Source organism: Merops nubicus, unplaced genomic scaffold (genome assembly GCF_000691845.1).
Source record: "Merops nubicus isolate BGI_N331 unplaced genomic scaffold, ASM69184v1 scaffold48730, whole genome shotgun sequence".
Classification (NCBI taxonomy): Eukaryota; Metazoa; Chordata; class Aves; order Coraciiformes; family Meropidae; genus Merops; species Merops nubicus.
Window position 1 is genome coordinate 1 of NW_008584459.1, and position 23,214 is coordinate 23,214.

At 49.9% G+C, this 23,214-nt stretch overlaps 1 protein-coding gene across 1 annotated transcript; it reads right to left on the reverse strand.

The window, feature by feature from the left end:
* On the reverse strand, positions 1–22,656 carry PXN (paxillin; the record flags this gene model as incomplete). The annotated part of the gene is made up of 11 exons (XM_008944219.1): positions 1–342; positions 2,286–2,434; positions 2,780–2,861; positions 3,402–3,575; positions 3,920–4,090; positions 14,047–14,182; positions 14,698–14,899; positions 15,268–15,407; positions 16,739–16,854; positions 17,363–17,589; positions 22,472–22,656. Coding segments are annotated over 11 exons (1,849 nt in total), but the record flags the coding sequence as incomplete, so codon positions are not given.
* Positions 22,657–23,214: the final 558 nt, after the last annotated feature.

Sequence of the window (23,214 nt, forward strand, 5' to 3'; positions counted from 1 at the left end):
ATCACAGTAATGTTCAGAGAGACAGAACTGCCAAGGGGGTGGCAGAAAGATGCTTAGCGCCCGTCAACGATGCCTCTAACAGAAGAGCTTGAGAAAGCAGTTCTGGCAGTAGGGCTTGTCGTTCTGTTCTTTGAAGGTTCCTTTGTTGAGCTGCTTGAGGCAGAAGGCACAGACAAAGTGTTCAGGGTGGAATTTCTTGCCCATGGCAGTGATGCAGCGTCCCGTGATGGGCTTCTGGCAGCCGGAGCAGAGCGAGCCGCGCCGCTCGTGGTAGTGCACCTCGCAGTAGGGCTGCCCGTCGTGCTCAAAGAAGCTGCCATTGATGAACGGTGTGAAACATTCCTGTGGGAGGACAAAGCAGAAGGGGACAGATTGTGTGACCTGCTGGGGAGGTGGCAGCTCCACAAGCCTCCGCAGCTCTGTGGCACAGCCTTGCCGTGCTGCGAGCAGGGTGAACTGTTGCCCTCCAGCATCCTCCTGTCGTTCAAAGAGCCAAACTGTCCATCAAAAAGAGTTTCCAAGGACAGGCTGATAGATGGATGGATAGAGCCACAAGCAAGGGAGTTAACCATGGCCCTTCCCCCAGCTGCCTTCCCTTAGACAAAGGCAATGTAATAAATGAGCTACGGGCCGTGTCCAGTCAGGAGGAAGGACACGGCCACTCCTGCCCCTCAGACAGAAACACTGCAGCCTATTTCCCTTTTTTCCCTCATCCCACTCCAGCCTCCCCACAGTGGCAGGCAGAGGTGGGGACCAATGCTGACAGTCATGCAGCAGGATTCTGATGAAGGTGGGGCTGCCCCAGCTGAGGAGATGAGGCACAGTTCATTCTCACAAGTGACCTGTGCAGCGTGGCTGACCTTGCACAGGCACTGCACCATGAAACACCTCCACCAGGTACGTACACTGCACTGCTGGGGACCTCTTTGTTCCACAGTGCTACCCATTTTGAACAGGTGAGGAGAAGAGGATGCACCAGCTACAGGCTCATTAGTGTCCAGAGCTCCTCACCCACTCAGTGTCAGACAGCTGGATGCTACACTTCAGAACCTGCAGGAGAAGCACCCACCATCCCTGCAAGACTAAAGAGACACACACCCCTCTTTATACAAGCAGGAAACTGAGGCAGCAGGGTGTAGGGGACAGTCAAGGCCACTGCCCGATTCCCCAAGCAGATCAGCAGCAAAGCCCAGAGGAAGAGCCAGATATCCAGAATCCTGGTTTTGCTCTGTCTTAAGACCATGCTCTCCCCCAGGGAGGACACGGTACACAGCTGGACCCCAGCAAACAGCACAGAGCCACAGATAGCTGGACACTCACTGTACTGGGACAAGTGCAGTTGGCCTGCAGCAAGTCCAAGACTTCTCTAATGCTGACAATTAGTTCAATGAACACTCCTCTCCCTCAGTCAGCAGGACAGCTGAAAAGTCAACTCTGCTTTCACAAAAACAGGAAGAGAATCCCATCTTGTGTCCTGGAAGACATCAGTGCTGGCCCTACTAACACAGGCAGTGTGGTGGCAGGGAGAAAGAAAAGCAGAACCACTCGACAGACACCTCAGGCTCTGCACAGAAAGGGACAGCCCTCCCAGGACTGCCATCTTCTGCTCCACTGCTCTGGGAGCCATGGCCAGTGCTGGGCAGGCAATGCCACCATCACAGTGACAGCCTGCTCCAAGCACCACACCAGGAACCAGCAGCTTGTGGTTCTGCTGCGTGTTCTGGTCTCTGCCTTTCCTTCCCACTCTAGGAAAGACTGGCTGATTTGGCTTATCTCTTGGGGCCTCCAAGAGTTAATATTTGCAAGGCTCTCTGAAAGAGTGCCAAGCATTTAATCTGCAGTATTCCTGTTTATTATGCCTGTTGTATAGAGCCTGCCACTATTTCACTGACTTGTACGTTTGTCTGAACAAGGTCAGTCTCATTAGTTTACATTGTCAGATGGAGCATGGGAGGAAGATCCTCAAAATCTGATTGCTGAGGCAAGTGCTTAGAGAGAAGCTTAGCTTATAATTATTTAAAGGTCACAGCAAATGTCTCTGTTTATCTGTGAGCTGCTGCAGAAGCCCATAATTGCAGCTGGGAACAGAAAGAGCAAAGCAGCCAGAAAGTTGAATGTAAACAGGCAGAGGAACAAGAAGGTTTTTGGTGGCTGACAGGTTTTCATCCTGTGGGGCTGGCTGCCCTTCACTGCCCCACAGAGGCCCTCTCCCGGCAAGGGACCAGATGCACGCAGGGTGGAAATGAGAGGGGTCAAACAGCAGCAAAGCACCTTGGGTTTCTTACCCGACAGACAAAGCATTCAGGGTGCCACAGGGTGTTCAAGGCAGAGATGTAGTTTTCCAGGATAGCCCGGGCACAGCCTCCACACTTGGGAGCAAACATATCGAAGTAGTCCTTGCGGCAATAGGCTTTGCCATCCTTCTCATGAAACCCTGCCAGAGGAGAAGAGAGGCAAAGAGCATCAGCTCCTGGCCTTCACCTCTGGTAACGGGTGTGGGGGTAGGATCCTCCTTTCCCCCACCAACACCCAGAGCAGGAAGCTGCTCTGGCTCTGCTGCCCTTCCTGTCCCACGTGCACACGCAGTCTCCTCCTCTCCAGGGAGAGAGGACGATTACTGCAGCATCCTTCCGCCGGGAACAGCTACAGCCCTCAGAGCTTCCACCTCCAGTAGCTCCCCTGGCACCCCTCAGGCTGGCCCCCAAGAGCAGCTCTGCTTTACACACTTGTCTGCAGTTCAGAGAGGAGATAGGTTTCCCCTTGCATAAACCAGCAATACCTTCAGGTCCAAAGAAAGCTCCACACTGGGCACAGAAAAAGTGTTCAGGGTGCCACGTCCTGTCCAAAGCCGTCACCACTTTCTGTTGAGAAGAAGACAAAATGCAAGTCAAGTAAATGATGGCTTCAGCTTGGAAGTAAGGTGGGGCTGGGGGAGGGAAAGAACACATTAACATTGCTAGTGACAAGAGCATGCATTAAAATACCCCTGAGAGTCCGTTAGAATGCTGAGTCAATTTTTCCCAGCTTCTGGCTCATTCAGGCTTTCTCCACTGCTCACTTGTTTTTTTTTTTTTTACCCTAAAAGGATCTTACTCACTGCCCCCTCCCTTACACAGGGCCCCACCCAGCCCTCACGACCAGCACTGGTGCCTGCTCCTACAGGCTACTGCGAGACAAAAGCTGAGGAATGAAGGAACTTCAGTGAAGTTAAGAGGGACTAACTCCTTTCACTAGTGTAAGAATTTGACTGGGGCACGTTGCTCCCCTTTCAGAGCAGGGCAAAGGAAAAATAGAAGCCCTCAAACAAAATCCTCCACCCAAGACACATGGGCAAAGTGGGGCTTTTAACACCCAGGCCTGCAGCACCTCGCCAGAGCCCTTCATGCCCCCGGGGAACTCACGTCAAGGATGGGCCCGTTGCAGTAGTAGCAGCGTGGGGAGAAGAGGTTGTGATAGTCCCTCTCGCAGTAGGGCTGCCCGTCCCGCTCAAAGAAGTTCCGCGACCCGATCTCCTCCTGGCAGTGGGTGCAGACAAAGTGCTCGGGATGCCAGGTCTTCCCCATGGCTGTAACTACCTGTTAGGAAGATAAATTATGAAGGACAACTCTATTTTCCTCTCCCCTAGACCACATGACAAGATACCAGCTGGAGGTCAGCAAGAATGACAAGTTCTACTACTCAAGTGAGCCCTGGACTGGGGTAGCATGAAAACTGAATTACCTATCATCTCAGGAGAGGGCAGTCCCTCAAGGGCAGGGTAGAGGTCACTGGAGGAGCTTACAGCGTACCTAGCCAGTGGATAAATAGAGTACTTCAGTTTCTCCAGCATCTCCAGTCTCTTCATCCTCACGAAACAGCCCTCCCCACTACTCCCAGCTGCAGCCCAAGAGTCAGCAATGAGACAGCACCTTCAACTCACCTGCCCAGCAATAGGCTTCTTGCAGGCTCCACAGACACCTTTGGCAACTGTAGCTACACCCAGTTTGTTCAGGTCAGACTGGAGACTTCCCAGCATGGTGTCCAGCTGGCTGCCAGGCTTGGAGGCTGTGGATGGAGGGGAGCTGCTCCCAGCTTTTCCTTGTGCCATGAACTGCAGGGAGGAGAAAAAGACTGTAAGGCAAGTGCTGGTGTGCTTACAAGAGAGATGGCTGCTGTTGCTGCCAGTGGCTCCTCTACAGACGGACAGGGGACTGCTAAGAGACAGCTACACTCTCTGCAGAAGCCAGTGAGAACCAGGATCTAGTACACACATGTATTCTGCCCATGCACAGAGCCTGGGATGTAACAGCCAGACCAAGGATTTAATTTTTTATTCCCTGAGCATACAGCAGAAGTCACCAGCACATCCCAGGCAGTCAGTCCAGTGCCTCTGCCAAAACTCTGCCTTCACCTCATTAGTTCCTGGCCAGCTGACAAAGCAGAGACGCCATCCAGAGGGCCCTTCCCCTTGACCTCTCTCTATTGCTGGGCTCTTGTTCTCTCAGTAGTCACTCTCTCCTCTCCAACAGAGATCCCTCTCCTGTCCCTCATTTCGCCTCCCTTTTAGCTAGAATGCCTCCTCCCTTCCCCTCCCTCCCTTTGCACCACCTTCTGCAGATATTTTTGCTAAGTCTCCTTTGTCCCCATCAGGTGGCTCCATCCCACCTCGGAGCTGAGCAAGTGGAAGCAGGAAGGAAATAACTCCCCTCGGGTTGCCTGCTGTTTACCTACAGAGAGGCCAGAGCCCTGGCCAGCTCCTGCCACCACAGCACACAGGGCTTGGAAAGGCTTCCCAGAAGAGATGCAGAAGTGTTTTACTTGGGTTTTTAACTTAGAAACAAAGTTTATGTCCTCCCTGGCCACCAAAGCTGCCTTTGTAGGCAAACTGCAATAATAAAATGCAGATTATTTTAGCTGACTTTGCACTGGAATAGCTACTGTCAGGTTTAGAGACAGTTGGTCTGGAGCACGTTTTCTCTTACTAAGATGAGATTAAAACAGAGGTAAAAATCTACACTTGTGTATGACCCAGCTGCCAGCACAGCCAGGGGAGCAGGGACACACTGAAAGGCTTCACAGCCTTGGCAGAACCTGCCCTTCCAGGCACAGGAGGAGCTCTATTCCCTGCCCTGCAGCTGGTTGTACTTTAGTTGACTATTTAACTTAATGACAAACTCTGGTTTTCACTCATTTGTATAAAAATTCTCATGAAACAAATTTTAGCTTTTTTTTTTTTTCCTTCACACACTCCTCATCAGCCTTACCTTGCATTCAGCTTAGCACACAGCTTTTCCCTTCCCCTCTCCTCCCACCCATCCCATAACTTTTTTCCTACCACCAGTTACAGTCAGTGTCTCCAGAGCACACCACTGCAAGGAGGCTTCTCACTGAGGGAGACAACAGGCCTTTGTCACCACGGCCAGGCCAGAGTCCCAGGACAAAGTCAGGGCTTCCTGCACAGCACAGCAGGAGGAAAAGGGCTGGACTGTGCTGAGAGAATCCCATCCTCTCCCACTCTAACCAGGGACTTGTGGCCACCAGGCAGGGTAGGCAATATTTAACATTTGTGTGTGGTGTTTGCATCTGGAGAGAAAGGAGGTGAGATGAATTCAACACATAGCAACAGAGCACTGCACCCTTGCCTGTAGGGGACCACACTCTCCAGAGAGACACGGCTGACCCCAGCAGAGGTACAACACCTGTACATGCTACAGCTTCTCCCCAGCCTGGTGACCCAGGCTCCTCCAGGGCTCCCAGACAAGCCCCCACCTGACAGCTCTGTTCCCACCTCCTGTGTGCAATGCCTGTTGCTTACAGGGACACTCGGCACAGCGTCCGTGTAAAGTCATTGTGCCAAGGCCCTTCAATCCCCACCCTGCACCCAAGAGCTCTGCCATCACTCAAGTGCACCCAGGGGCTCTGGAGCAGCAAACCACACACTACAGGCCACCATCTGCACCAGTGGCACTGGGAGCTCTCGGAGCAGATCCCAGCAGCTCCTGCAGCACGCCCATCCACCCGAAGAGCACACCACGCCGAGGAACCAGAAAGGAGGCCCTGCCTCCTCAGGGGCACGAGGGCCCAGGGGGCAGGAGCAGCCTGCAGATGGGCACTGCAGGCCAGGGGAGGAGCAGAGCTCACCTGGAAAGTACAGCAGTTCAGGATGCAGAGGCGTTTCCTTGCTCACTCCTGGAGAGCTGCCTGTACACACATTACACACCACCACACCGCTCACGTACACTAAGACTCCTCCCTGTCCTAGAGATGCAGCCTCTCCCTCACAGGAGGTGCACAACACAGCTCTTGATCATAACATCTCCTCCCCAAAACCCACTCACTGTGGACGTCTGTCTAAAGAGGCAAACACAGGAAGGACTGCCAATTTACTCCTTCCACTATGGAGATGTTACCATTGCCTACTCCTCCCACTCCAAGAGAGATCATGGCAGGGAGAGTGACAGCCAATGCTTTAGAGATACCTTCTTCACCTTGGAGGGAAAGTCTCTGCTGCACAAAGAGATCATCAGGACAGACAGGAACCACAGCCAAACCAGCAGGTTACTGCACAGACACGTACTTTGCAATGCTAGACAGGCACAGCTGGCATCAGACACTGCCAGCGAGTCCTCTCCTATCTAGCAGTTCAGTACCAGCCTCAACCTGACCCTTGTCTCTACCGAGCTCTCAAGCTGTGAGCAGTAGGTAGACTGGAAAATGCTGCTAAAACAACAAACCAGAGGAGAGAAGCCTGCCTGCATCTGTGGACAGAAGGCATCGTCTTCAGTCTGACAGCCAACAGAAACAACTGTCTTGGTGCTAGGGGTCCAGGTCTGGGGAGAGCAGGAATAGGGTGCCCACAACAGAAAGATCATGATAATCATCATCAGAAGTTTCCCACTGGAAGAGAGGCTGGGGAGCCAAGCTGAAGGAAGAGGAGGAGACTGGAGTAGATGGCACATGGGAAGGCTGAGGTGGGAGTGGGAGAAGAGGTGCAGGGCCAGAGAGGTGAGAGGGAGCAGCGTGAGCAGGGGCTGTCTTTGCAGTGTCTTTGGAAGGCTGGAGCAGGGGAGAGGCTGGAACACAGACCATCCTCCTTGGGGGGAGCGGGGATGCTGGAGGAAAAACCACCTAGAAAGACAGAGGAATAAGAAAGGTGAATAAATCCAAAGAGGAACCAACAACTACTTCCTGCAACAGGGAGGCTGGCTGTTACTATTATGTGTTTAACTAAGGGGAAAAAGCAGCAAGAAAGAGAAGGGAACGAGAAAATGTGCTTCACTGGGTAGCTCAAGGGGGAGCACCATCCTACACCCAAACCTCCTGCCCAGGCACAGCATGGGGAAAACTAAGCATGTCTCTGCAACAGGCTTCCCAGTGTGGTTTTAAAAATCATCCCCACCTGGACATTTGCTACACGATGTTGGCAGACTGCCCAAACAGGTACCATCACCAGCACCCTCAGATCCCACCCCAATTCCTAAACATTAAGAACTAGGACCTGCATGCTGGTTCCCTTTTCAGGCCAGACAAGGGCAAGTACAAGAAGTTACATTCTTCATTTTGTGTTGCTTAGGACACTCAGAAGCTTAATCTGGACCTTCACACAATGCTATCTGGACAGAGGGACATACTGGAATTTCCCAGCATGTGTCCCTGCTTTCTACCTTCTCTACTTGCTGTCCACCATGCTGCTCTTCCCCCTGGGGTCTGGCAGTGATAACGACCCCCTCTGTCAGCCAGTCATCCTGGCTTTTCCACTCGTCCTGCTCCTGCTTAGTGATGCCCAGTCTGTCCTGCAGCTCTTCAACCAAGCGGTCTTGGGACTCAGACTTGTGAAACATGGCAGGGCCTAGTTTACGCCTTGGAGAGAGCTCACGATACATGGGGTGCACGTTCGAAGTCTCTTTTGTCCTCTTGATTAAAGATTTAATCTAAATGACAAAGGTAATAGTATCAGCAGAGAAGAGCAACGTCAGAGCAAGCTCCAAGATGCAACAGCAGAAACTCAAGCCGTTAGTGACAACCATGAGCAGGAAGAGTGATGACATTTATTCCACAATGCCAAAATTCCTCTTGGCACAGCCCAGAACAGTGACTCAGTGCAAGGAAAAACCCCGTAAGAATAATCACAGCAGCCAAAAATAACTATCTAGAAAAGGAAGGGAAAGATTAACCAGCAGGAAGCCAAGACAGGAGGTGCAGCGTGACCACTCTACTGAGCATTAAAGAAACCTCAGCATCACAAGGACATGGAGAGGCCTCTCTGTGTTTGCCCTTTACAGGCATCAGACTCCTGGTCAGGGATGTATGGGCACAAGGCGTGCTTCCAGCACTGAGCGGCCCTCCCAGCTCCAGCAAGGAGACCTGAAAAGGTCAGCAGAGCAGAGGAGCTGCCATCCCAAGCCAGGAACATCCTCCAGTGGCACAAAACAGCCCTTTAACTTTCCAGAGGCCTCTATGGACTGAGCCATACCCCAGGCAGGGAATAAAAGCCCATTTCCCAGAGAAGTCCCTACAAACTGCCACATCCTGTGCTGCTGACGTGCAGGAGAGCCCGGGGGCTGAGGCAGAGGATGCCAGAGCCCCGTGCCATGCAGCTGGCAGCAGAGCCACATGCTGTTAGTGTGGCTGAGCCCGGGCACACACACCACAGGTTAGTGTGCTGGCAGAACAGCCCCAGCCAGCACTCAGCCTGCATCCATTCAGTGCCTGCCTGGCCCGACGCAGAAATCCTCTCAATGGGTGGTTTGGAGGTGCATGGCAGACCCCAGTCAGCTTTCCAGCTGTTTTCAGGAGATTGCAGAGCGACTGCAGGGCTTCTGAACTGCTCTTTTCCCTGGTCTCCTCTGGCTTCGTTCATGTCGGCAGTACCTGCCTTCCTACTTCTTTCTCTGCCCTGCCTCTTGACCAGGTCAGGACAGCCATCTACCTTGGTTTCACGTGGTACTTCAGCTTTTAGCTCCTGCCCTTGCTCTGCTGCAAAGCCCAACTGGTTTTTAGTGTCTGGGAAGACATCCCACCGATCCAGGGCCACAACAGAAGGTTCATACACAGGGCTCAAAACGCTGTCATCCTTCACATGTGCCTCTGGCACATGTGCAGACAGCTCCAGGCCCCACAGCTCATCTACAGCTGTTTCCACACTTCTGCCCTGGGAAGGAAGGGCTGAATCGTCCCTGAGTGCTCCCTGCTGATCCAGCTCTTTAGGTATCTGCCCCTTCCCTTGACCATTAAAAGCGCTGGAAATTAGTACACTTGAGATTCCTGAGTCAGACCTCTGCTCCCTCTTCTCAGTCTCTTTTCCCAAATTGTTCTCTAGGCCTTGTGCCTCCATATTAGCAGATTTACACAGAAGTTCCACACTGGAAGCTGGCACAGCCTGGAAAACACTTCTAGAAGAGTCAGGCTTTCTGCTCAGCCTTGCAGAGGTGATCTGCTCCCCACGGACAGCAGAACCAGAAGAGACTCGTGGGGGGGGCACAGGGACCTTCTGTGGCAAACAGGGCACACACGGAGGAGCAGCAGCATGCCCTGAAGTAGGCAGAACTACAGTGCTACTGCCCTCCTCAAGACAGGGGCCTGCTGGGGGAGGCGACGCTGGCACTGCCCAGTCCCCACTGGGACTGGCAGAAGCGGGTCTGGAATGGGGTAAAACTGTTGAGCTGTGAGGAGTGTTGCTGGAGTCTGCATCTGCTGATCTGGGAACCAGTTCTAGGGAGGGCTCAGAAATCAGAGACATAGTGGAACTAGTCTGCAGAAAGGAGACAGAAGCAATAAGGAGAGAAAAAAATAAAGACGGAGATAAGGAGAAGGGGAAAAAAAGCAAAGAATTAAACTTTATAACAATCATGACCTCCAAATCTAACAGCCACGTTGATCCAAAACCTTACTTCCAAGAGTAATGAAGGCAAATATCAAAAAGCAGAAACAAAGTGACATTGTGCTGATCTTCACATGGTATTAGGGGTGATGAAGTTCTACAGCCATCAGGATCCTTTTCCTATGCCCTTCTCCTAAGTGACAGCTCATGTGTTCACCTGCAGCTGTGATGGGGGCAGGCAGCAGCCACCAGGAAGCCAGCTGCAAACCCAGGAACGTCTAGACTGTGAGTAAAGGTCACATTAACTCCCAGTCAGACATGTAGATTTTACATTTCAAAGATAAAAAAAAAAAAAAGCAATCAATGAATAGAACAAAGCATGACATTTTCTTCTTGATACACTAATAAAATGCTCCAGTTGGCTGAGTACATGGCAATGAAAACAGAGCTGGAGGGCATTCACAGCAAGAACAGATGACGTGGGCTTTGTTCTATTCACACAGCTAATCTCACCTTGGCCCTGACACACACTGAATCTCTATCAGTCTGTCAGTCACTCCATGCCCTTGTAAGCATTGCTTAGGTGGCAAGATTAGCCGCTCCCCCTCAGGCCAAAGACTCCACATTTACATTGCCATAAAATCGGTATTAATTTTGATCCAAAATACAACAAGAGCAACTTTATACAGGTTTTGGCCCTCCCTGACTTACAGGGTCTTTTGAAAACAAAAGATTGTGGGTCCTCCTTTCCCCATTTCCAGCAGTTCCTGGCTAAACTCCAGGAGACAAACTGGCATTACTCCTTTTTCTTAAAAAGGGAAAAATCAGAACAGTGGCTTGGACAAGTTCACACAGCAGGTCAACCTAAGACCAGTGCTGAGCTCTCTCAATTTAAAAAAAAGTATCCACAAACCATTTCCCAATCCAAGAGCTATCAAGATCTGCTCTGATTCTTAGTTACATTTTCCAAAGAAGCCTCAAGAATTTAGGTGCCTATACTCTAAAGCAGTGGGGCACAAAGCTTCCTAGGTGGTATGGTCTCTCAGTCTCTACTTACCTTTCTGAGATACTTATCACAAATTAAAGTATAAAATTAACCAGAACATGCAGGAAATCTGTCAGTAGATGGAAGAGACATATACCTCCATCTGACCTAAGCTGCTACCATCCTGGGAGTGAGGAGCTGGGGAACACACACACATTGGTGAAGTCACAACAGCAGTGCTACAGGGAGACCGTGCTGAGAAAGGGAAGAGCAAGAAGGGACCACGATTCAGGTTGCTCCTCCCCTCGAGTAGCACAGTGAGACCCACAGTCACAGCAGAGAGGAAAAGGACTAATAAAGAAGTACATTCAGTAACTGAAACAAGGGAATTTCCCAATATTGCCGTCCCTTTACATTATGCCTAAGCTAGATGCACCAGTAGAAATAGCCTGGGTTTATGCTGTGGTTCACACTTAGCTTCCAGACCCAAAACAAAGTCATTTTCAAGCAGAACTACCATTTCACTCAAAACCAACTATTTCCAGCACATTAAAAACATACTAGCTTCAAACTAAGAGCAATAATTAATACACTCAACAGTAATAGGACAGTTAAATACAAGCATCTAGCTATGCAGTAAGCAGGCATCATGTTACACAGAAATGGCAGAGGTTGAAAAAACAAGTGCATTAAGTAATCTCAGTGCTGCTGACTGATGAGCTAGATAACCAAAACCAAATGGATTCTGTAAGCAAAAAGAATGAGCAACTCATTAAAGCAAGCAAAAGATGATAAAAAGGTAATGTATCAGTCTGTAATAACACCTTCTACTCTGGGGTATGAGGGAAATGAAACACCAGTGCCTCCAATCCTCTTATCCCCATCTAATGCAACTTCTAGCTGTACCAGCTACAACTCCAACTAGCTGCACATCATATTTTTCTCTGCCATTTCTTGCAACCACACACAGGGCTCCCAACAACATCCTTTCCTCTTTTTTCACCTTTGCAAAGACTCCACTTCTCTCCAGTTCTGCCACTGGTACAGACTAGAAATCCATTTTTACAGACAAGCTGACATCACTAGCTGGCACAAATCAAGGAGGCAAAAACAAAAAGGACTGAAGGGAAAATGAAGCAACCCAGAGGACAGGAAAAAGGAAAGTAACTGTTAAAAACAGCCAATGACAATATTAACAACAGGAAAATGATCACAGAAACCATGTTTCTTTGTGCTTCAGGAAGGACATTTAGATGCAGATGAGCTCAATGCCTCACAAAAATACTACTGTTGTGTTTATAAGATTGAAGCTTTAAAGTCTTACTGCATTTTAGCTTGGTCTCAGAGCTCACCAGAAGCTAAGCCAGAAAGGCAGGGGGTATTACAGAAGGCAGCTCATCTCCACCACACAGGTTTTATTGGAGTTAGACAAAGATTCTCAAGCCTGCAAAACATTCAAATTCAAATCAGGTCTCACCCACACTTAGAAATGCTCCCTCCTTGTATTGTGCAAGGAAAACCTATGCTGGGCAAGGTCATTCTCAGGTGCCAAGAGCTCACCTAGGAGCAAAGGCTGGTGGCAGCAACCACACCCTGAGCTTGTTTCCCGAGTGCAGAGAAAAGCAACAAGGGCACGAGGCCATAGGTCTCAAGCTCCCACAGCAAGTGGAAGGAGCAAGGCAGAGCATGCCAGCAGCACACCTGGGAGCTCTTCTCCAGCTTCACAACAGTGCAGCTCTTCAGCCAGGCTCAACAGCCACTTGTGGATATACTGCACTCTACCCTAGGACCTAATATGAAGGAAAAAAGGCAACACTAACATGTCAATATTTGAAGCTGGCTAAATACAAACTACAGTATGGCTAGAGAAAACAGTGAGTAACTCCTAGATTCCCACCAAATGAGGTATGTGAGCCAGAAATAGCAGATGAATTCAAGTCCAGCTAGTGCAAAGCAAGCAAAGTCCCACAGAGCATGAGTTCTCACTGCTGGGCTCTGAACTCACACACTTAGTCAAAGCTCCAGGAGTTGTGATGGCCTCCATGAGACCCACAGCAAATCAATCCCATGAGATCAAGCAGCAGCAGAGCTGTCACTGAACATCCTGTCTACCTCTCCTCACAAAACTCTCCTCAGCTCTGGCTGCACCACCAAAAATCACAGTAGGAGGAGATGGAGTTCAAAGACAAGAAACAGAATCCTCCATATGAGGAAAAAACAGCGTTAGAGTTAGTTTCTCAGCATTAGAAAGCAAACTTGCACGTGAATGTAAGAAAGGCAAATCTGACAATGACAACAAAAAGAATATATTAAACATCTGCTTTCTCCACCTCTCTCAGAATGAATTCAAGTGAACACTTATTATTAGCAAAGCAGCTGTAGAAGTAGAAAGTAAGAAGAGAAAATATTTTTCATTTTGCTATGGTTATGGCTAAATGAAGTCTTAAGAAGATAAGCTCCATAATTAATCACTTAGTGCAAGAATGATAACATACCTATATGAATAAAGAATAAGTAATACAAGTGCATACACCAAGTGCTTCACGTATCAAGACTACCATGGGCAAACCACTCCTGAGCTTATCCTATTATGGGATTTTTATGTGTCCACTTGTGACTGCAGTAGCAGTTCTTTTCCAGTACAATAGTTTGATTTCCAAACAAGATTCTGAACAGTATTTGCCATCCTCTGCCCTGACAAGAAGCTCAGACTTCAATCTCCCTTGGAGGTAAGACACATTGTTTTAAGATGGAAACCTCTGAAGTCTCCAGCTATCTGATGCAAAGGTTTCAGTGCTCACACCACATGCCTGGAAGATCCTCCTCAGAGAATGCACATCAGGGTAAAAATACACGCCAAAGAGGAGGGTCAATCCACAGAGCAGAAGAGCCTGGGCTCTGTCAGTAAGCAGACTGGTGTCTCCCACTCACTGCCTCTTAAGTTGTGGCACAGCAAAATAATTCACTCTGTACTGAGCAGTAACTAAGCTCATTATCTTCGGCAAACAGACGAACTGCAGAACCAAAGGAAAAACAGAACTGCTGCCTTACCCTGCCAGCGACCAGAATTTACAGCAGTCAGAACACCTACAGGAGCACTCAGAATGCACACACACCACCACAGGAAGTTCCTCAGAGCACGTCTGAAAGGTGAAGGGGGCATTCCAGAGCCCAAACAAGGTCAGCAGATGTGGCTAAGTGGCAACAGAGTCTGGGGGTGGGGACGGACAAGAAGTAGCATGAAGCTGTCATGATAGTATACCTTAAAGTCAGAGAGAGATGCCATCAGCTCATCCAGTTCTCGTGTAGCTGAAGAAGCAGATATACGGGTCTGCTGCTGGCTGGCAGTGACCCGCTGGGGGCTGCTCACCTCGCCCTGGCTCACAGTGATTGCAGGACTAACAGGGAAAAGGCAAGGAAAAAAACCAGAAGAGTGTGGTTAAGGCTGGGAGAGGACTCCTAGACTGAGAGCCCTCCTGCTGCCCCAAAGCAAGCCCAGCACGGCGATTTTCATCAGTGCTGCCCACCCTGGCCAGCCCTCCCCAGACCCAGCTGCCACAACACATGCAGAGCCCATCTCTGCCAACTCTTCACAAGAGTGTACACACACCACCCATTACAAAGTGGACGATGACCAAACACTCATTTTGTCAGACAGCAGGTATTTGTGAACAGCTATAAATCTGAGGCTGGACAATCCACAGCTCATAACATGACTCACATGTTTTTTCATCCAGGACCAGATAAAAGAGCAGCAGCATCTTCACATGCCTGCTTGATTTCTGAACCTTTAGACAAAGCCCATCTCCTGCCCATCCCTCTCCCACAGCATCTGCCCCTACACTACAGTCACTATTCCCACAGCAACCCGTCCCATGCCACCCAAGCCAGTAACCACCACCAGGCTGCTCACACTGGGCTTGGCACAGAGCTCTCCAGCTCATCCAGCAGGCTCTCCACGCTGGGACGCACGTCCTCGATCCCACGTGCACCATTCCTCTTGGGCTTCTCTTTGGTAGGAGGTGCAGCCTTCCCTCCCACCGAGCTGCTGCTCTCTGGCACAACATAGTGAGGTCCAGTCACGCTGGGAAGCGATGGGCTTCTGCTGGCTTCATCTTAAGAGAGCAGAAAAGAGCTGTTCAGACCCCTCAATCCATACATACATGCTCATCACAGGCAAGAGCAACAAATTGCTCAGAAATCTTGTGGAACATCCATCTGTGAGAATATTCAGAACTTAATAGTGCAAGAGACCAAGCAAATTAATCTGACTTTGAAATCTTAGAGACAATTTTTAAATTGGCCTTGCTCTGAGCAGGGTGCTGCATCACAGGCTGCAAGAGATTCCACTCATATTAAATGAATCTTTGATCAGGGGCTGGAGGGGACTCCCTTAGTAAGGATGCTGGAAGGAAAAAGCAGGCTACTTACTAATCTGAGAATCAAACTATCCACTCGTACCAAACATCTCGCTATTCCTTACCTGCTGGGAAGCCACTGGCAGGATTATGTTGAACAGCATTCAGTTCCAGAAGAAGTCTGTCCAGTTCTGAGAGGTTGCTGCCCAGAGAGGAGCTGGTCATTGTGGGAGATGGCTCTGCAGACTTCTGCTTGTTTGGAAAACTAAAGACAAAAGGGAAGTGTGAAACTTCTCTATCAAGACAGAGCAGAAAGATGGAGGGAAACTTACACTGGGTTCACAAACTTTACACATCTACTGTATTCTTTTCAAGCAGCTGCTTTTAGCTCTGAGGGAAAGAAGGTGTGTGTTTTGTGAATCAACCACAACACAGCCACTGCTCAGCCACAACTTCAGTGGTGAGTTAGAAAGAAAGGGCGTTGATGGGCAGGGTCTCAGATTCTAGGACCGTGCTGCACAGCCCCGTAGCAAAGAGTGAGTTGCCTGCAGATCCAAGACACACAGAACACCAGCAGAACCACTAACTCCTATACAGGAAAATTACTTGTTTCTGCTGACGTCACACCAAGCAGCAAAAACCTGTCCCCTGAGGCAAGGGCATGCAGGGCTAGCACAGACTGGAGAGAGAGGAGAAGTACAAACCTTGAGCTATCAACAAGTCAAAAGCAGCAGGTTATGTGGCAGTCTTTTGCAGTACTCAAGGTCTCTGTTCAAATCCTCAAACTTTTGAGGAACTCTAATCAATTTATAAGAAAGTAATGTGAAACTATTTTCTACTGCGTTAAATACACAAGACCTGAAAGAATTTTACAAGTGCACAAGTGTGAATAAAATACTGACTATAATTATTGTTTGTCCTATATGGGTGATCCTGTTTACCACACACAACTGTAAACTGTTTCAAAGCCAAACTTACCACAAAAATCACTGCATTGGTGCTAATTACACTGCAATAACAGCATTACCATTGTCCATGGCAGGGAAATCATTTTCTCCTAGTTTTACAAATGAAGAAATAACTTCTAATGCTCTAGAGCTCCTTAATTTATGAAAAAGATTCTCTCCAAATCCAAAATGGGAACTTCTGTCTTGTGCACACTATCACATTATGCTCAGAAAGTTAATAAGTAGCAGGCTTTTAAGATGTTTGAATTTAGTTGAAAATTCAAGTCCCTGCACATCCTGCCAGGCCACATGTAAAGGAGCTCCCTGGGATAACTGACTCGAAGGCCACCCACCTCCTAAAGAACTTGGGCTGCTTAACAGGGGGGTGGATTTGTCACATGTCTGGATTGTATCCTTCACAAGACAACCCAGATCCTGTTCTGTCTGATGGATCCTTAACTTCTTCTGCAGCTGAGCAAAAGAACGGGCCAGGTCAATGTCTGAAGTTAGAGTGGCCGCTTACTAAAGAGGTAACCAAAAAACATAACATCCACAGGGAGCAGCATTTGTTTCCACTTAGAGAAGGCAGGTTGAGCCACAGCAGGCTCAAGCTGTGAGTCAGGCTTATCTCTTAACAGGGACAAGATACCTGTAGACGTGTTCCTCTTCACTGGCACGGGGAGAAGGAGAGCTGAGCCTGTCTCTGGGAACAGAGGCACTGGAGCTTTTGGCACTAGAGCTGTATATAGGAGACTGGGACTGAGGCTGTGGAAATGAGATTAGTGTTGGAAACAGAGAAAACAAAGCAGATATGCACACTACTGCATTGCAAACCCACACATAGAGAGGGCAGAACAAAGCCCAGCAGAATTAAAAAAACAACCCACTGTATAGTCAAGCTAGCCTCTATCAGATGAGCTACACCAGGAACAACTGTTCTGAACTTGCTTCAGATTTGCCTGTGAGTCTCAGATCTGTGCTGGAAACCCCCAGTCTGCTTTCCACAGGCTGCAGGACAGATGACTAACACTAACCTCATCGCACTTCCATTTTGTGGAAACAAGGACAACAAGTTCCAAATCCTTCTTTGCCATTTGCTCCAACCAGTTAGTTCTACTAAAAACCCACACCTCTCCCCATTTCCCCACTCTGTTCATAGCTAAACTTCAACTCATCCTCAATTCTTGCTACTCCCTCTCCCATCTACTTCCTTGAGAGACACTGTACCAACAAACCAAGCGTGCGCCCTCCCCATCCACACACGGTCACTTACTTGCTGGTGGGCGTATCTGGAGACGTTGGGCTGCCACTGGTCTAAGGGGTCAATCACGGTGCCATTCAGTGCCTCATTGGAAGGTGGCGGGGGCACTGGAGGTGGCACTGCAATCTCCTGGTACGTGTGGTTTCCAGTTGGATAGGAGTAAGGAGTTTCCTCTGTTAGGAACACGGGTCGTTTGGAGATATGGGATGTGGTGGATTCCAGGTCTGCAAGTAAGGCGTCTGCAAGAAAAAAAGACCCAAAAGGTAAAATCCTGGCATCTCGTTCGGGACATTTGCACCAGAAAGTTCTTGGGAAGACTTTTCATCTAGGGTGATCTACTAAATGCCCTGAAAAACGTTCCTGCAGCCCGGGACCAAACAGGTTAATCAAACAGTAGTACAAAGAAAACACCAAGAGGTAACAAAGCAGCCAGAAAAACCGTGTCAATCTCAGATTTGTTTCTTAACTGTAAAACTGCCCAAGGACAGGGACCCGTAGTCTCACTGCACCATGCAGAAGAGCGACCTGGGAGAAACCTGCCCAGAGATGACTGGCACCAGGATATTGACACAGCGTAATTACAGGCCCCACATCATCACAGAGTCATTTGCTGTGCCCGCAGGCACTGCCTCCTGCAGGAAACAAGAGCTCGGGAGGGGTTTTCTCCAGAGTCTAAGGTAGTGGAAGAAGCACAAAACTTTCAAATTAGTCCATTGGTGCAGCAGAAGTAACACGTTTCAGTTTCCCCAACAAAAATCCCTCTCAGTAGATCACACAAACAGTTAACTGGTTTCCAGAGCCTGCCAGGTAAACACCATTTCTGCTCCTGAAAACCATTCTCAGTTTGCTGGGTGGAGACCGGTCACAAATTCCTGAAGAGAAGAAAAACTTCCACCAGCTAGAAACACCGTCACTCATGCCAGACAGAGGAACCCACGGCACACAGTTTGCACCTCTCAAGAAATGCACTCTCCCTCAGAAATGGGGCATGAAGAGGCATTCCCACCTTCCCGACTTCTGCCTGCACACCACCTTCTGCCCATCCCCAACCCTGCGCTCCTCTGCGGGGACCCACGGGCAGAGCCACCTTGTGGGACCTTCTGCCCTGGGGTGCCACGCTGCGGGACCAGGGCAGCCCCTGGCGGGGGCAGCTCCAGCAGGCGGCTGCAGGGCTGCACGGGGCTCTGTTTCCAAAGCAGCCTCCCTGGCCCGGCGCCCGGCTTCCCACCACGGCAGCGAGCTCCAGTGCACGCCTCTCTAAGGCTCTCAGAGAGGAGCCAGCTCACCAGGGACACCAGCATCCATTAAAAGAGCATCAGGACATACCTGGCAGGTCCCCTTGGAGCTGTGGAATTCAGCCAGACAACAGTAATGCAACTTCAGCAGAAGGAGGAGAGGAGGCTCTCGGAAACCCTCCGGATCTCCTTCAGCTAGCAGGACTTGTCCTCCTCCTCCTGCACTTGATACTCAGGTCTGGGGTGTGAGGGCTGAGCCTGAGCCACCCTGCAGCATCTTCCACCAGCAGCTGAAGTTACCAGGTGGCACCAGAATAGCAACCAAGCCAGAGCTTGCCCTAATGGCTGCCAGCCGCCCAGCTGGGAGAGGGCAGGCACCTGCCAGCTCAAAGCCACTTCCTGAGCAGAGTTCCCCACGCCAGCCAGCACACTCAGCAACCCTTCAAGAAAATAGATTCGAGGGTCAAATGGAGGACAGTATTATTGCACTACAGGACAAGGAAGGTGCTGCTTTTACATCCACTCTCTTCGACAAACCAAAGCATCAGGAAAGAAAAAGCAGTCCTGCCCTCAGAGAACAGAATACAGCCATTAGCAAATTAAATACTGCATTAAAGTAACTATGTGCACCTCTTAGGCAAAATGATGCTCCAAATCATTTAAGCCACAGGCATGTTCCTAGAGGGGCCAAAATACCCCAGAAGTAGACTCTCCAAGAGGATACAAACCTTCTGCATCTGAGAAAAAAAATGGACTTAAACTTCTTTTTAAGCAGAAGAACAGCTGGTGGATTCCAGAGTGAAAGGCACGTACCTCAAGGGAACTGCTGAAGAGCTGCAGTTCCTTCATCCAGGCAGATCCTGTGACTGGAGGTTCCGTGCACACAACCTCCAGGAGAAGTGCTACCCAAGAAGGTGTGGTTTTCACTTCTCCCCACCAATGACAAAGGCAAATTAAACTCCACCAGGAAGTGAAAATCCCACGAGAGTGTTGGGATCCTCCAGCCCTGCAGAGGGGACCCAAACCATTTTTCTACCCTCCACTCCCAGTCTTCACTGCAGGACAGGCAGATGTAACCATCTTGCCACAAAATTCACCTCCTTGGCTCAGCCCTCTGCTGAATGAGCCATGGGACCGAGATCCACTGCTTTTCACTGCTGGCACAGAACTGAGCTCAGCTACATTTACTGGTTCATTTCTGCAAGTCTGCAGAAGAGGGGTCTGGAAATACCAGGAGCACTTCTCCCCCAGGTTTCGAAGGAGTTAAGGAGAAGACATTACAGTTTAATGATTAACTTCCCCCATACCCTCCCCCTTCCTGACTTGAGCAAACAAGGCAGAGCTGAAGAACGGGAAGCAGAGGGAGGAGAAAGGGCTGGAGAGGAATCGCTCGGTTACTCAGACAGCACCGATACTGAGGCAGCTGCAGGAAGGCACCAGCCCACCCGTCAGGACAGGCGCTCATCTCACAGTGGGTTATGGTGGCAAAGAATCTCTCCTTCTGCTTGCACACCCCCACGTCCTGCAAACCCAGGGTCCGCCCTTCCTCACGCCCGGGTCGCTCCCTGCAAGCTCACAGCCACAACAGAGGGGAAGTCTTCCCCATTTCACATCCGCACCCATTGCTGCTTCCAGCCACACAAACTGCTTTCCAATCCAACCCCATCAGCAACCACAGTTCCCTGAAGTTTAGCTGCACTGGGAGGTTGCACCCATTCAAAGGGTCCAACCGCGGCAGCAGAACTGCCCCGAGGAGGGCAGGGTGCGAGGGGTGGTGGCACAGTGCCTGCTCAGCCCAGCCCCCCCCGGGGGGCTTCACCCCGAGAGGGAACCAGCTCTGCAACCCACAGGCTCCAAACCGCCCCCGTGGAGGTCAACCCAAGGACTTCTGCACTCTAGAGACTGACTCAGTTACTCCAAACCTGGACCGAAAGGATCTACGTTTTGTTTTCCATGCAGCACCTCATCCCAAAGGCTCAAGTGAGAAAACTCATTTCACATTTGAGCAACTTTCTAACACTACAGGAGCCAACGTGAGATAAGAGATGGGTGAAAAGAAAAGCCATTTACTAATGGAGACAAGGGGCATTGCTCTCTATCTTTCCCTCGTAACAGTGCCCAGGCAGCTGTAACCCGATGAACTGTAACTGAAATGCTGTTGCCTTGGGCACCTCACGTTACAGGACTGAGTCCACTCCCGTGGCTGCTCCTTAAATAGAACATTAAATACTTAACTAGAAATAGTAAAGACTCGATCGATTTGTTCGGTAATGAAGTATTCCCTCCCAAGGCGACTCCTGAGGGACTGTGCTGCAGGAGGTGTAAATCGGCCTCCCAGCCCGTAGGAAGCAGTGGACTGGATCACCCTTGCACAGTTCCCACAGCCAGCAGCCATCAGAGGGCACCACCACATCCTTACATGGACAGAAAGACGAGACCCCACAGCAACGGCTCACTTGGCAGTAACTTCACCTCCCCTGTACCTCCCCGCAGAGTGAGGAACCTGTCCCTTTTTTAGGCAGGCAGAAAGCTTCTGCCGGTGCCACGTGTGCTGCACCTCCCCACAGAGATATGCACCTTCACACAGCACACGCTGCAGCATCCAGAGGCTATCACCCAGGAACAACCACACAAACCTCACCACAGTTTTACTGCTGCCCCAAGGACTCTCTAAAATACCACAGACACAGGCCTAGGAGGCAAAATCTCCCAAGGTTAAAAGCACAAAGATTCATTTACATCAAAAGCACAGATTTAACCATTTTATATCAGTAAGGTAAAACAGCCAGGGTTAAACTTGTTCTTCAAGCCATTGCTCCTCCACAGGATCACCCCTCCTTCCACTCTCACCCCTACCAGAAGCTTCTAACACAACCCACAGACAAGATGTCAACTCACAGACACACATGGATGAAGTAGAATCACAGAGTCCAGCTTCCAAATACTCAGTAGGGCTCAGCCTACCCACAGGCATGGGTTGTGCATACAGAAATGTGTATTTTCTGCTCTATTAACAGCATGCTGCTCAGGGCAGAAGGGGGATACTTGTTAAACCATCACTGGCCCAGCCACTCCTGCTTGTCTGGTGCAGTTGCAGAGCTGGTGAAACCCTAACTCACTGTGTGCCACAGCACAACGGTCTCAGCGTGGGCATGGCTGGGTACTCCACGGGCTCAGGTAACTCAGCCAAGGACCTGGTAAAGCTGCATGCAAACATGAGCCAGAGGCACAGAAGGACAGAGTCCTCTTCCCTCCACTGGGCAAGCCAAAAATTACATGCTCAATTGAAATCACATTCAGGCCAGTGGGCTGCTCAAACCACATCCTCCCCAGTAGGGAGGACATTTGTGTTCACTTTCAAGAGTTTTTTCTATACAGAGGGACAGTTAAGGAGTCATATCACATTTGATATCTTTACAGCTATAAAGCACTCCAAGACACCTAGAGGTCAAGGTGCATTGGTTGGTCCCTCTCTCCCTTCCCTCCCATTTGCCAAAAATCATTACTAACTATGAAGTCCTTTGGATTCTGGTCTTCAAAGCCCACACACAGCTCTGCATATACATTAGATAAGTATGAGTGGCCCTTCATACCAGCTGCATTGCTTCAAGGTAGTTCCCAGCATCTGCCAAAGCTCTGCTAGTCATTGAGGCAGCCTGGGACAGGAGCTCTCAACTTCACGTCCAAAGCATTGAACCACTCAGGAAAAAATCCCCTTTCTCAAGAAAATCACCAAGATGAAAGAGCAGGATAACACCTTAGGGAAAGTCCCACCTACCAGCTGAAGCTGCAGTGAAAAGAGCGAGCATCTCCCGAGTGACACAGTGCACATTCCTGTGCTATCTGCTGGGCCCACACCTCTGCCAGGCCGAGGAGCAGCTCCCACATTCCGGGGGCTCGGGCAGGCTCCTCCGGCAGCGCTGCGTGTCAGCACTCGCCGTCCCGCGGATACCAAATACCGCGGCCTCCGGCAGAACCCGCCCCTCTGCAGCCGCAAGGGCACATTCTTCAGCTCCCCCGTGCCGGGTCTGTCCGATAGCCAGCAGCAGGGCCGGCCTGGGGATCACCGGCCTGAGGTACGGACGGGAACGGATAACGCGGGTCCCTTTGTACTGACGCACGCATCGACCCCCTTTCCATCTATCTCAGCTGCATTCAGCTCCCTTAGCCTGAAGTTATTAAAAAGAAACACATATTGACGTGTATCTTCCCATGTGTATCAAAACATTCTTGGTTCACTACACCCCTCCTGTGCGTCTCAAAAATGCTCCTGGACTAAGGTGGCAGAGTGAGGCAGAACGCATCATGAACTAGCTATGGAAAACCCTATGTGACAAGGCATTGATAAATTCACACTTGCCAACTGGCATCAAGCAGCCTTTTAAATGCTATTTTTTCCTGAAGTAGCAAATAGTTTTGCACTATTCATAAGCAGTCTAACTTTTTTTTTTTTTTTTTTTAAAGTGAGGCAATTTAGAGACATCTAAATTTGGTTTCCTCTCTCTTAAGGAGAAGCCACCTACTACTGAATGCCCCGTGTAACTCCAGCCTGTGGGAGGACTGGAGAGACACAGCATACTCAGCTCAAAGATGACAGCATTCATGCCAGAAGAGAGGAAACTACCTCAG